The sequence below is a fragment of the Argentina silus genome (genome assembly GCF_951799395.1).
Source record: "Argentina silus genome assembly, chromosome: 8".
NCBI classification, from domain to species: domain Eukaryota; kingdom Metazoa; phylum Chordata; class Actinopteri; order Argentiniformes; family Argentinidae; genus Argentina; species Argentina silus.
In genome coordinates, this window is record NC_139662.1 from 2,843,776 (window position 1) to 2,859,046 (window position 15,271).

General features: G+C 42.9%; 1 protein-coding gene across 1 annotated transcript; it reads left to right on the forward strand.

Moving 5' to 3' along the window:
• Positions 1 to 225: 225 nt before the first annotated feature.
• On the forward strand, positions 226 to 3,236 carry wnt1 (wingless-type MMTV integration site family, member 1; the record flags this gene model as incomplete). The annotated part of the gene is made up of 4 exons (XM_083676091.1): positions 226 to 326; positions 1,856 to 2,109; positions 2,311 to 2,576; positions 2,745 to 3,236. 4 exons carry the CDS (start codon positions 226 to 228, stop codon positions 3,234 to 3,236), a joined length of 1,113 nt encoding a protein of 370 aa, XP_083532217.1.
• Between the last annotated feature and the right edge of the window lie 12,035 nt (positions 3,237 to 15,271).

Consider the following 15,271-nt stretch of genomic DNA (forward strand, 5'->3'; position numbering starts at 1 on the left):
ATCAATGACAGTTTTACTTATGTGTCATGACGGGGGAGGAGGAGACATTGTGTATTTCAGGAGATTTATTAGGCAGAAAATACATCTTTGCCATAAATCAGTTTTATATCAGGAGTTTGTTTTAAAATCAATTTTATGTCAGGAGATTAAAATCAGTTGATATCAGTATTCAGAATTTCTAAGAAAGTTTGACATTTTCCTCTTCATATTTTAATTGAAGACACAATGCGGATCCTTGCGTTGCTTCTCGGGGTGAAAGCCGCGTGCATCCTGCTGGTATCCTCGCTCTCAGGCACGGGGGCAGTCAACAATAGCGGCCGGTGGTGGTAAGTTGAGTTAATGTGTCATGTATTCATTCGCCTCATATATGGTCATTTCAACGGAGCATGCTGCTAATGAGACATTGGGTTAGTGTTAAATTGACTTAAAGTTCCAGTTCTCCCATATCAACTGTATATTAACACTTAGTCAATGCTCGGAATAATGTGTTATTGTTGGCAACAGATTCACAATTTCTGTTCATTTCTTCTGGAAAACCAAACAGCAACCACAAACCATTACGTTTTGAGGGTCTTTGGACACCACCTACCAATTACCGGGAGCGTAACTAACCTAATTTAGTCTGCATTTCCAATCGAAATGAATTGCCCTCTCCATCAAATTATTGATATAAAGGGAAGTATTATTTTCAGTATGATAAAGTTCTCGTTTATTTTGGGAACGGTTGCAGACCATGTTTATTCAATTTTCAATTTTCATCTCTCTCTCTCTCCTCCTCCTGCTCCCTCCCTCCCTCTCTCTCTCTCTCTCTCTCTCGCTCTCTCTCTCTCTCTCTCTCTCATTTTGACAGTGTGGCTTGAACACGAGACAACATTTTTCAGTCCAATGTGGGATAAATTAAATATGGATTTATTTCATGGCTGAAAGAAATTCCATTCCAGGTCGTATTCAGGGTCGTATTCTCGTAATATGCTGAACATTCCAGTGTATATAGAATACACTCTAAATATGCATTCAATTGCCAATGTCTGCATAACTTTTATGAACTATAAAACAAAAAATTGAACATTGTATATTAATTATTTGCTTACACTTACTCAAGAGGACAATTAATTATGAGATTTCAAGCAGGCCACGTTGATTACTTCTGCATGCTGTCAAATGAGTTCATTGATTACGATAAAGAGTTGCAGAAATATTATTTCAGAGACTTCAGGGATACTTCAAGTTCAAATCAATATTAGACACTCTCACAATGTCACTGCAGTTAGTCTAACTTGTTGAACCAATCCCTATCTCTGCAATATGCCAAGGAAATAAGAAAAATACACAGTGAGAGAGAAGAAAATTGGATTGAAACAAGTATCCGAAGATGGGATAATTATTAATGTTCCAATGCCTCAACCACATAACTGTCTGGGTCAGTCTTTTGAATAATTTTGTGCCGTTCTGAACTGTTGGGAGGAGACAGAGAACAATTAGGCTGCATAAGTGAAACCATAAAATATATTTGACTATGAAATATGGCACCCATAATCACATCGCATAAAGTAGGCCCTTCGGCAAGGCCCAATGGATGTCCAGTTACTGCAACAGCGTTGCAATAAATATATTGGAAGTTTTATTTTATGCAATGGGAATAAATTCCCATAATTCCTCTTTGAATTGTTTAGGCCTAATTACTTTATCCGTCATCCTGTAATTTGCAACACTTTTGAGGTTAAGGTTAACAAGCAGTTTCCATTATAACACTTTTTATTATAAAGATATGAGAACTATACAAACATGTAAGTTTGAACATAAAACACATCAGAACTCTCTAACTCTTATTTCACCCTGTCCCCTATTGTGCCAGGGGGATCGTGAATGTGGCCTCCTCTGCCAACCTCCTCACCAACTCCAAGAACGTGCAGTTGGTCCTGGACCCCAGCCTGGCTCTGCTGAGCCGGAGGCAGCGCAGGCTGATTCGGCAGAACCCTGGGATCCTGCATGCCATTGCTGCTGGTCTGCACACTGCCATAAAGGAGTGCAAGTGGCAGTTCCGCAACCGCCGCTGGAACTGCCCGACCACCCACAGTCCGGCAATATTTGGCAAAATTGTCAACCGTGGTGAGTCTCTCTTGTCTGCTCACTAGGCAACGAATGGGCAATTTTGGGCAGAATGTCATGGAATCACTTATACTGTAGGCCTTAGGAAAAGCCTATCTTTGCATATCTTGTGATGCTGAGATGCTGATCATCCTTGTGGCAAATCCACATGAAAACGACTGCATGTAGCATTGAAGGGAATGCCTGCTGTTGCTGTTTCAGGTTGCCGAGAGACAGCATTTGTGTTTGCAATCACAAGTGCGGGGGTGACCCATGCTGTGGCCCGCTCCTGCTCAGAGGGAGCCATCGAGTCCTGCACCTGTGACTACCGGCGCCGGGGGCCTGGGGGGCCAGACTGGCACTGGGGAGGCTGCAGTGACAATGTGGACTTTGGCCGAATGTTCAGCCGAGAATTCGTGGACTCCAGCGAGAGGGGCCGAGATCTCCGCTACCTCACCAACCTACACAACAACGAGGCTGGGAGAATGGTGAGAGATGTGGTCAATTCATCAACAGCACTTCATTTGTCCTCTCTCACTCTGAAATGATAGTAGAGTATCAACCACTTTCTCAGGGTTAACCCATGATCTCTTCACGTTCCCCTCTCGGCTGTTCCTGGTGTTCCATGGCTAATGCTTCGTTTCTCCTCTCTCCAGACAGTGTCTTCAGAGATGCGTCAGGAGTGTAAGTGCCACGGCATGTCCGGCTCCTGCACCGTGCGCACCTGTTGGATGCGACTGCCCAGCTTCCGGGCAGTGGGGGACTTCCTGAAGGACCGTTTCGATGGTGCATCGCGCGTGATCTACGCCAACAAGGGCAGCAATCGGGCCTCTCACCGAGCTGACCCTCGCCACCTGGAGCCCGAGAACCCCGCCCATAAGCCCCCCTCAGCCAGGGACCTGGTCTACTTCGAGAAGTCACCCAATTTCTGCTCCTACAATGGCAAAACAGGGACCCATGGCACCTCTGGGCGAACCTGCAACAGCTCCTCTCCGGCTCTAGATGGGTGTGAGTTGCTGTGCTGCGGGCGAGGATATAAGACCCGGACTGAGAGGGTCACTGAGAGGTGCCACTGCACTTTCCATTGGTGCTGCCATGTCAGCTGCCTCAACTGCACCAGCACCCAGACATTACACCAGTGTCTTTGATGGCAAAATAACAGCTGTGGCAAAAGGCTAGGTGGAATGGGAGTGGGGAGATGAGGTTCTTAGAGGAGGAGAGAGAGATAGATAGATAGAGGTAGCTGGTATTTGGGATGCTGTGGGTTAGGGAGGTATAGGGAAGGGTAGAGAGAGATTTGTGGAGTTAAGTGATTACAGGGAGATTAACAAACAGCACTACAGTTTAATTAATGTTTTGGTGGAATTTAGAGCGAAAAGCACCATGGTGTAGAAGGAGAGTGTGTGTGTGTGTGTGTGTGTGTGTGTGTGTGTGTGTGTGTGGGTGTGTGTGTGTTTACTGGTAATAAGAGGGTATTCAAATGCTGTATCCAGCCATGTAGAATGGAATGGAAACCAATCCTCAATATGGCTTCCCAAGGCGAGGAGCAAAGACAGATTGGGTAAAGAAAGTAGTGACCTAGGAAATAGAATTGCAGGGAAAGATTAACAGCCAACATTGGTTTGAGAGAGACTTTGGGATTTGAGGCCCACCACCCTTTCCCATCTCTCAAGGTACTACTAGTCTCCCCTCTACAGCAGAGAATTGAGAGAAGTGAGGGGAGAGGAGGAACTGGACACAATGTCTGACAGATGTCTCTGTGGCCAGAGAACCACAAGCATGTTCTCTCATAAACCGGTGAAGAACTCTAACAAGAGGGTGGTTATTTTAACATCAGTGTTTTGTTTTCTTTTGCTGCAGTTTGACTTTTCTCACATAAAATTGTGTGAAGTATATCTCCTGGGGTATGCTGTCCCCAATTGCTATGTACTTAAGTCCTGGACGCAGCCCAACCTCTTATGATTTCCTGTATAACTCACCACATATGCCCCCTTTGTTTAGATTTCTCTGGAATCTGCTCACCTCAACCATGATTTACCACTGCGTGATTTACCGCACCATGGTACTGAGATGAAATGACCGGATTTAGCAGTCTCCAAAGATAACAAAATCTTAGATACCATTTTATCAACCTAGAATTCACTAATGAAATCTTTGTAAATCAGAGAAGTCTGAATATAGTATCAATGCACTGAATATTGAGGAATATCTACATGTATGTGAGGGTGTGGGAGATCAGCAGGAAAACGTCTTTAGTCTCAGTAAACGGGGACTGTATTGCCAAAAATTGCCTGCAAGCCTGTCCCTGAAATTACAAATGATTCTGTTACCAGTGGAGTAGGATGACAAAGAGAAAATACATTAAACCCTGTGGCAAAATGTGACAAGTGTAAAAGATAATCCCATATCTTCCCAAGTTTACAGTGGACAGAGGGTTTTTCCATTCAAATTAGGTGCATGTAGCTGTGCACCATAAATTGATGGAACAGACCCTTAAATATACAGCCACTGTGAAGGGAAACATATTGTATATCAGCTAAGAGAACCAAAATGTTGTAAATAATATATATATAAATATATATTTATGCTGAAGTTACTTGCAATTTGAGGGAATGATTTACACACCTGTTAGCTGTAGCCAATGGATGGGAGTGCATATGCTATCATTAGTCACAAGTCCGGTAATGTTTTTCTTATGTTCTTATTAAATTTTGTATTGATGTAGTTTACACAGATTTGTGAAAAGAAGGACCAACATTAGAAACCTGTCTGAACGTTCTTACTTCCCTGCTCAATTCTCTTACCACCTGTGTTTTGTCATGCACTGAATATTACTATTCTCGTTTATGTAAATATACAAAATATTTATTTCTGTGGATCTTTATACTGTTATAGAGAAAATTCTAAAGCATTTTAGATATTTTTCTTCAAAGATTTAGCTTGAAATTGTTTTGTATTGTATAATAGAACAATAAAGTTTATATTTTCAAATAAGTTGCCATTTAAACAGAGTATATTTCTCTCATTTAATTTTGTCTATGAATGCCATTGTGTTGGACATAGTGTCTGTGCTTAGGATACTTTTGACAACCGTTAGCATAAAAGCACGTCCCTGGGTGTTCCACTGCTAATCCTATTACTAGCAAAGTAGTCTTTCCCTAGCACACAGCAGCAGCCCTGCATCTCTGCTTCCCAACTCCACCACAGAGGGGTCCTGGATACCAGTTGCACATAGCTTCTATTATATAGGCTTTTACAGCACCAAATGTTTTGCTTCATTTACTTAATGTCAAAAAAAGAAAGAAATAATAGAATAAATAATGAAAGCCTGCAGTCTGCCCTCCCCCCCCCCCCCCCCCCCCCCCCACTCCCTGGCAGTTAATCCCAACCACAGGAGTTTGGAAGGCACCCTGCAGTTCTCCCCAGCCCACCGCAGCACAGCGCAGGGGCACTGAGGGTCAGCCAGGCAGAGCGCCGCACGGCCACACTCAGCCTGCCAACACCCACCCACACCCCCTCAGGTCCAGCCATGAGAACACTGGGAGTGTCCCTGGGGGGACAGTGAGCAGGGAGAAGGAGAGCACAGAATGGTAAAAGAAGTTGGACTGATGAGATTTAGACTGAGAAGAGTGCTGAGCTACAAGTGGCTACTGGAGCTGGAGGTCAAGTCATAGGAAGAATTGAGGGTACACTGAAAAGACTGATATCAGTCAGCAGAACCAGGATCTAGTTCAGAACCAGTATATGAACAGATATGGTAGGGATGAGTGGACAGTGGACTGAGAGCTGATGTAGGGATGGATTGAGAATATCAGCAGGTCAACAGGAGGTACAAAGAACAAGAAAGCAAAGAAGGTAGGATGACAACAAACTGGTGGTGGAAGAGAGACTAAAACAGACAGATGATGAGCAAACACTAATAATAGGGTGACACATTTACGTAATTTGTCAAAAGCACTTTTTACAAAAAAAAATAGAAACGCTCTATATGAGTGAAAAGGTGAAAAAATGCCTTTGCAATCAAAGAATGTTGAGAACCTGAGAACCTGAGAGAGACAAGTCAAATGGAGAGAAGGAGTGAGAGAGAAAGAGAGGGAGGGAGGAGAGAAAGAGGCAAGGCAGGGTTCAAATCCCAGGCGTGAGAGGGAGGTGGGAGGAGGGTGGGGGGGGGGGGGGTCCGTCATTGTGGGAGTGCTGAGGAGTCAGTGATAATTAGCTCAATTAGTGACAAAGGCAGTGTAATAAATACCGACTTAGTGTCTGGGTCCCTGCTGGCCTCTCCCTGCGCGGCCTGCGATGCGGCTCTGGCCTGACGGACAATTCATTAAACCGACAAAATACCCCACCGTCCAGGCGTGACGCTGTGAGTTAGCCCCCTACTGGCATGGCCCATTGTTCTAATTGTCTGGGCTGGAGTCACTTTGTGGCTCCCTCCTCCATACCCCCCCTCCCTCACACTCTCCCTTCAGAAAACCCATGGAGTTAATGCCCCTAGCTAACTCTGTAAGTAGGTGATCGGCAGGTTGGGAAAAAAATAGAAAGAGTTTCTTGGGGTGGGTTGGGTGGGGGGGGATCGGTGGGATTAGGGAATGGAGGTTGCCTGGGAGTGCTGGGAGCAGTCCCGATCGGAATGCAGGAGAGATGAGTCCAGGAGCTCGGATGCGGGACAAAGCGAGAGTTAATAAGGAAAGATTGAAGGGGTTGGCGACAATGGGCCGCCACCCGAGTCGAGATGAAATTGCTTCCGCGGATTATTGGGAGAGGGTGTGCGGGTTGTGGGGTGAGTTTGTGTTGTTTGAGAGTGTGTGTGTGTGTATTGGGGGGGGGGGGGGGGGTCAGGGAGTCTTGGATTGATGGCTGCCCCTCTGGTTGGGGAGCAGGGGACCGGGAGAGGCCGACCGGCTGTTCCCACAGTCTGTTCTCCTGCAGCCACCTTTGACACACGGGTCTGCCAGGCGGTGAGCAGGGAGCCATGGTGGGAAAGGCACAAACACTTTTAGGCACAAACAAAAACAACAGCTCCACAAAGTCTATTCACCATCTCTCTGAAGCCAAGGCTGGGGCTAGGCTGGAGGGAAGGATGTAGGAGGGCAAGACAAGAGAGAGAAAGAGAATTCGAGAGAGGGGTAGAGGAGTACCACAGCGAGATGGGGAGAAGATATAATTCTCAGTTCACATCCCAGTTGGTTCCCAATTAAAGATCAAGACATGTTGAAGGGACATTGTTGCCACAATAGAATGGCTTTCACATGATCACACATGACAGAACCTTTAATAGTTGCTAGAATGTCTAGGGAGCAACATTTAGCCATAATCCTTTTCATGGAGTAACTCCTTAATGTCTTTATTTTACTGTCACTTCAAATGGTGCCCCAACACACAACATTTACTAATTGCTTATAAGTTTCCCCACGGAATTAATCTATTTCCCATTTTTATCAATAAAAATAACTTAATTCAAACAGTATGCTTAAACGTCTTAACGGGACGCTTAACTTGGGAAACAACTTCACCAACAACACTGGGGCCAGGAGTCATATAAAGTTAATTGAATAATTGCACTAATTAAGTAACTTGAAACAAAACCACACTGGCCTGCCATTGTCCAAAGGCTGACTGAGTGCCACTTTTTAAGGGGAGTATTTTCCTACAGAGCACCTCCACTGCTGATGTGTGTACTGTAAGTAAGGAAGCCTTTTTCACGTCCCCAGATTGTTTCCCCACAGAACTGAAAAGTAAACAGGTCAAGTACCAAATATATTTTTTGTGGAGAAGATGATATACTGTACCATATAAAATAGCTCAATAGCTAAGAACAGTTTCCTATTAAAATTCCAGTGAAATTGTGGATAATATGTTTCCCCTACTGAGTGACTGTTCAGGAATGGGTGGCTCAATAGGGGTACTGGGTGGGGTGTATGAAGAATGTGGATGTATAGTACTATGGTCACACATTAAATTATATGCTTTGCAGAATGGTTCAGGAGTGTATGGGGTTATTGGGCTTAGGAGGAAACTGTGCAAGAGGCCTAAAAGAGTAACAAAAAGAGAGATACACAGCAGGATCTGATATTAGTGTGTGTGTGTGTGTGTGTGTGTGTGTGTGTGTGTGTGTGTGTGTGTGTGTGTGTGTCTGCATGCGTGCGTGCGTGGGTGTGTGTGTGGATGGGTGCATGCATGAGGATGGCAGCTGGGAAGCAGACAGAGTCCAGAAGAATTGTACCCTAGCAACTGACCTTTCAAACAGATGGCAGCTCCAAAGTAACAGCCACCCAACATCACAATGGCTCCGGTCTCATAACATCTCCATCACTCCGTGATCAACACCCCTGTCATAGCCCTACAGAGAAGAGGGCATTACATTCATAACTAACAATACACACACAGTTAATTGCCTTTCAATAAGCGATGGAAACTTGCTCCATAAATCTGAGATTCTGATATGTTATCTCATCCGCATTTACAATGCACACAACTTAATTCAAGTCCAAATCCATTAAGTTATCATGTGTCTACAGAGAATGAGATATTGAAGGCATAAAGGGAATGATAGGAGGACAGATTTTGAAACAAGAGAGACATTCACTCCTGTCTACAAAACTCCAGCTGCTCTAAAACCACTGTTTCCCGTTTTTGAGTTCGCTCCGGATAGTGAATCAGGGTGGGAATGTGGACTGACCACTGGACCACTGTGAGCAATCAGTATGATGTTTATGGTCAGCCTTGGTGCCCCTGTGGAGGGAGATGTGGACTGGGCAGTGCCGTTACTGTGGAGTCTGAGTGTGTTTGTGTGTGTGTGTGTGTGTGTGTGTGTGTGTGTGTGTGTGTGTGCGTGTGTGTGTGTGTGTGATGTCACAATATGTGTGTACATGCCTGTGTGTGCATGTGTGCCGCCTGTATTAATTCACGCTGCATTATCGACCCCCCACACATACAGATCATGACCCCTCAGTTATCTCTATTGGCTTGATGGGCTGTTCCCAATTGGCCCATTTTCATTCAGACTAAATCATCTTCTAAACCACATGACTGCAGAGAGTCTTCAATGACAACATAGCCATGCTCTCTTCTAAAACACAGATAGCATATTTGCCACAGTATCTTGGGAAGAGTGGGGTCTAAGTTTGACATAAGGATAGAAATTACAAAGCCATAATGAGATTCACTCAAACAAGTTAACAAAATCAACTCAGATGGATGAGCAGCAAATAAAATATTGCATTGTGATAAGTGCTATCAAAAAGTCTGTATCTCGATGTTGATCTGGACGCTCTACAACTGTCCTGGTGGTGGAAAACTGTGAGTCAGCCGGTGACAGTAAACCACTGTATACACAAGATCCTCTGATAGGACACAATGTCAATCTTCCTATAAACAGAGCTATAATGACAGGGAATTTCTTTGAGGAGTACAACCCATAGAAGTAGATGTTTACAGACATCTGACATTATATATGGTAAACCTCAGCAATGTTGCCAACTTCTTCATAAAATCTGGGCACAGAGTGGGTTGAATCCAATGAAGCAACAGATAAGATTTAGTTGTGTCAAAGTAAGCAGGTTTCAAGTCTGAGCTTAACTTTACTTCTATCAGAACAAGCAGCTGAGAGATTACAGTATCATGATGTTTAACATTTCACAAACAAACACCATTATGAGTGTTAATGTGGCTTTTCTTTATTGCTGTGTGAATGTATTTGACGACCTGTCTATCTTCTACCTTCTACCTTATAGCCTTTACATATTCTTTAGTACACTGTTGTTTGAGACAAAGGGGGAAAAGGGTGTTTTTTTTTGGTTTTAATTACTGGCTGTGTTTTTACAGCGATAGTGGGCGAGGGCTCAACACTGACACACAAGCAGAGGAATGTTTATTTGCTGCAGTTTAGGAGCATAGTGGCTTGCAGGAACTCTGACACATTCCTGTGTCACTCTCTCACACTCGCACACACACACGTTCACACTCACACACAACCACCCCTCCTGCTTTTCTGTACTGGCACACACCTCAACAGTAAACACCCAATAAATGTGGTACCTCAGAATTTGTAGGCATCACCAAACCTGATATTTCTGACATTGCAATCAAACATTTTGATATTGTGACTGCACTTCCCCAACAGTGTGTCACAGACGCTAGCACATGACTCAGTGAGATGCCTGATGTATCACTGCATATCCCCTTACCCACAAGTGTTTGTTATAAGAGTGTGTGTGAATTTGATTGTGAGCACCTTTTCATCAGTTAGTCCTTCTCAGATCCCATCCATTTTCCCCAGAAGCTGGCAGCCAAACCCTGTAAAGAAGACATTTCTTTTGGCAACTGCTTTTTAACGACAGTGACACAGAGGACAGCCAACCACAGGAGCCACACTTCCAGAATGCATGCATGCTGAGAACTGCTTGCATAACAGGACACTCCCCTCCCAGCACACACACACACACACACACACACACACACACACACACACACACACACACACACACACACACACACACACACACACACACACACACACACACACACACACACACACACACACACACACACACTATCCCGGGTGCCCCCAGTCTGTAATCGCTTCCAGGGGCAGAGCTGTCTATGCTAAAATGTGTCATCAGCCTTACAATAAGTACATCTCTCTCCAACTGTATCAGGGGCCAAGTTGCTTGAAAACGAAAAGCATGCCAGGCCCATAAACTCAGCAATTGTGTGACATCAGTGATTTTTTAATATAATCTTTAGACAGGTTTTGGTGACATGTCAATTAGGCCCAACGGGCAATGCTAAGCAGAAATACGCATAAGTAGAATATCTTAACATTGCCGGATAAATATAATCAAATGGCACATCATCACCGAATCTCTGGCCTACTTCTGAAGCATATTTTCGAATACAGGTCAAGGCTGACATCTAGTGGACATTGCGGCATTCATTCACACAAAAGCTCGCATTCGTATATGTATATTTATTTTAAATAGGCCAGATGTGTGTGTGTGTGTGTGTGTGTGTGTGTGCTGGGAGGGGAGTGTCCTGTTATGCAAGCAGTTCTCAGCATGCATGCATATATATATATATATATATACACACACTTCATAAACACTCTATTAGGAACACTATACTAATACTGGATACCCTTTGCTACCCTTTGCATTGATTCCACAAGATGTTGGAAACATTCCTTTGAGATTCTGGTCCATGATTGCATCACGCAATTCCTGCAGATTTTTCAGCTGCACTTTCAAGCTGTGAATCTCCCGTTCTACCACATCCCAAAGGTGTTCGATGGATTCAGATCCGGTGACTGGGAAGGCCACTGAAGAACACTGAACTCATTGTCATGTTCATGAAACCAGTTTGAGACGACTTTTGCTTTGTGACATGGTGCATTATCATGCTGGAAGTAGCCATTAGAAGATAGGTAAATTGTGGCCATGAAGGGATGCACATGGTCAGCAACAATACTCAAATAGGCTGTGGCATTCAAGCGATGATTGATTGGTATTAAGGGGCTCAAAGTGTGCCAAGAAAACATTCCCCACACCATTACACCACCTCTACCATGAGAAGATGTACAGGTGTTCCTAATGAAGTGTTCGGTGAGTGTATATATATATGATATTGCAATTATGTGTTTTGAAATGATAGGGTTCTGCAGATCCTGTCACGGAAGAAACTAAATTTCCGGCTCGGTCTTTCTCCAGCCTTCCTTACCACAATGGTGAGTGTTTCTCATTTCTCGACAGGCCCCCGAATGTATATAAACGAGAATACACCGTTGACTTGGTGGTAGCCATGCAAAAACAACACTTCATTATCCATACGTTGAGTTGCAGTCAAATACCCTAGTGGTTAGAAAGATATCCACATGAACAGGCACGGGCTGTAGAGGGCGTTTCCTGGCTATACAGCTAGAGAGCTAAGCTAAAGCTGGAAAGGTGAAGCATGGTGAGCACAAGGAACATTCAACAAAGCACCAAATACCGGTCAAGTATTTTGCGCAAACTGTATGTATTCAGTATGGTGTAGAGAAGCTTTATGTTTGTTGTCATTCCGCTTCTGTCTGGTGTGGAACGTGTAGGAAACTAGTTTAGCCAGGTTAGGTAGCTCGCTAGTACTAGCTGAGTAACCAGTGTTCATCATCACGTCTGGATGTGTTCTTCCCTTCCACAGTTGTTTCTGTTTATGCAATTATGTTTTCTTACATTTTGAAATACCTATGCAAAATACCTATGAAATCGAAATGAAAAAAGTAATTCTTCCTTCTTCTAGCATTGTGACTGCCAATGGCCCTTGGTCCTACCATACATTACTTTTTCTTATGATTGATGGATAGATGATTCACTTACTTAAACAAATGTATTTGTTGTAATTCGCTTTGGATAAAGGCATCTGCTAAATGCCGTAAATGTAGTTGGTTTGTAAAAGTGTTATAGCTGACTAATTGGGAATGTCATCCTCCAGACTAAGAAGTGCGAAGAAGGGCCGTGGACATGTCCAGCCTGTGCCCAGTGTGTGCCCAAAGACAAGGCTATTAAGAAGTTTGTCATCAGTAACATTGTTGAGGCTGCTGCAGTGAGGGGCATCACAGAGGCCAGCGTGATGAGTAGTCCAGCTATGTTTGGAATGGATTGGAACCACTTGTTTTCTGATTGAGCTCTGTTATACTTCCTTTTTGGGTGGTGCCCCAAGAGCTCCTCCGAAGCCGATATGAACTAGCTGAAGATTAGTGTCATTTTTATGGTAAAATAAAATGACTACTGAAGTGTATTTCTATTACCATATAGGCGGGTTCAAGCATTTTAGGTTTTTAAAATGTATATAGTTAGGAGTGACACTTACACATTGACTTTGGTTGTCTAACTGAATTCTATTTGCTTTTAATGTTTTATAGCATCCCCTGATACATTCACACCATGGATAAGACTTTAATAGCTGGTGGGAGTTGGTGGATTTGTAGCCTCGTCCCCAGGCTATTGCACACAGTGCATATAAGCCTGAAATGGACTCAAATCTGGCCTTCGTGAGAGTATGTCATTATTTGATTTCAGCTAATCATACAACTGCGAGGCGTGGCTCTGGAAACGTGTGGTGCACAAGCACTGCGGGGTAAATGTTAGAGATGATTGATGCAAGATAAAGCTATTTCTCCTGGTCTTTCTATGGGGTAAACAAAAGCCAAGTTAGGTGCGTTGGTCCACCAGACCTTCCAAGCATTTGGGTGGATGTGTCTGTGTTCCAAATTTGTGGATTTGGAACGCATGTTCATCTTACACAATACTGAGCAGGGGAAGAAGTGCAATCTTAAAATACAATATACCTTGACATGCAGATTTATTTTGTAAGGTAATTCACTGTGGAGAGGCTTCCTATGCAGAGAAGAGTTTTCATACATCATAAATGCCTAAGATTGTATCCAATAAACTTTGCCTTACCATTGGTTATACTGTATGTTAAGGAAAGCATTTAATTGCACCGTTTCCACCCTGTATCCTGTGCATATGATCAATAAACTTTGATTTGATTTGAAGATCCCATTCACATTTCTTATAACAAGCATTACTTTATTGGACATTTAAAAACATATTTGAACAACAATGTGGGGTTGCACACAATTAAAGCAATTGATATATTTAAAACCAATACTTATTTCAAAGAATGAGGCAGTTTCATATCTTTATAAATTTGAGGTACAGAGTTTTTCTTTGTCATGTTACATTGTTCTCACAAAACATTTTAAACATTGAACTTCAATGAAAGCCCAAGTATGAAAGGGACAACAACCCTGCCACCTCTTTCATGCTGCTTCACAGTTCATATAGAATTAATTTCACATATGAAAAAGATAGAAATGGAAGAAAAAGTACGAAACTGACAAGGACACATGCTCATTCATACATTATCTTATTACCCTATGTACAACATTTCTTATCAAACCAAGTGCATTCGTACAATTAGCCTAGATTTTTTTAAGAAATAGCTTCAAGTACATATTTTGTTTGCTGTTTTAAAGAGACTGAATGTAGAGGACACAAAAACAATGACTAACTTTTCACATCAAATACTGAGTTTGGTCTCATTCAAGTTTGTTTTCCTAATCACACTCCACACATTCTGTCACACAACTCTAACAGTATTATGTAGAGGTTTTCAGGTTCTTTAAAATAGCAGGAGGTAACATTTTGGGATACAGCTGAGGACCTCTACAGAGGCTATTAGACACGCTCACTTTAACATACTTATTATCCACTTCAAGTGATAAACTTGTTTAAAAATAGACTTTGATGGACTGAATTATTTAGTAAGAGCTTTTGTTTCTGTCTCCCAAGTGCAAACTGTTTTTTGTTCTACACTTGTAAGATATCAAATTCTCTATTTTAGACATTGTAAACTAGGATCAAGATTAGAAGACAGGACTCATGTCTTGTCCGTGTCAGTCACACATAAAATGGAGCACCAATTTCAGAGCACAGGTACAGAACAATATAGCGTAAAGTTCTGTTGATGGCCGGTTCCCCTTTAATTATGAAAACTCTAGAAAACACGTTGTCTTGTGTGCAGAGCCTAAAAGTATCAAATATTTTAAGAGTATTTTATAATTTATCAGTGCAATAGAGCTATCAGAAAAAAGAATATCCTTCAAAGTGAAGTAATTTCGATTTCGCACTGTAAAGCCGTCAGTTACCCCGCAGGGCTCCAGCGAAAACACTCACATTTAAGCAGAGAATCTAAAAGTGCAATCCTTCATTGAGGTAGCTCTGTAGTCCACCTCAGTCAATCCCCATCTCTATACATGGGTCATGGTCTGATCTGCACCAGCATCTTTAGGCTCCTCCTATTTTGCCCAGTCTACACTACGTTTCTTACAGTATATCTGCATCCATCCACTATAAATGAACCCCACCTAAAACAATACGTTTGTCTTCCTCACACACAATCAGGTAATAACAGTCCTTACATTAATCTTAAGCGCCTTTGCTAACACTTGCGGGCTGAGCCGACATTAAAACCATGTTGTAAACATGTTGTATGTATTCCCTCAGAAAGATAATACATGGTTACTGCTATGTAACAGTTAAGGCAATGCGTGTCTGTGCGTAATCTATGACAAGCATACAAAACCCCCTCCTAATCCAACAAGTGCTAAACTCTCCGAGTGCATGCTAAGCTTGCTTCACATAAC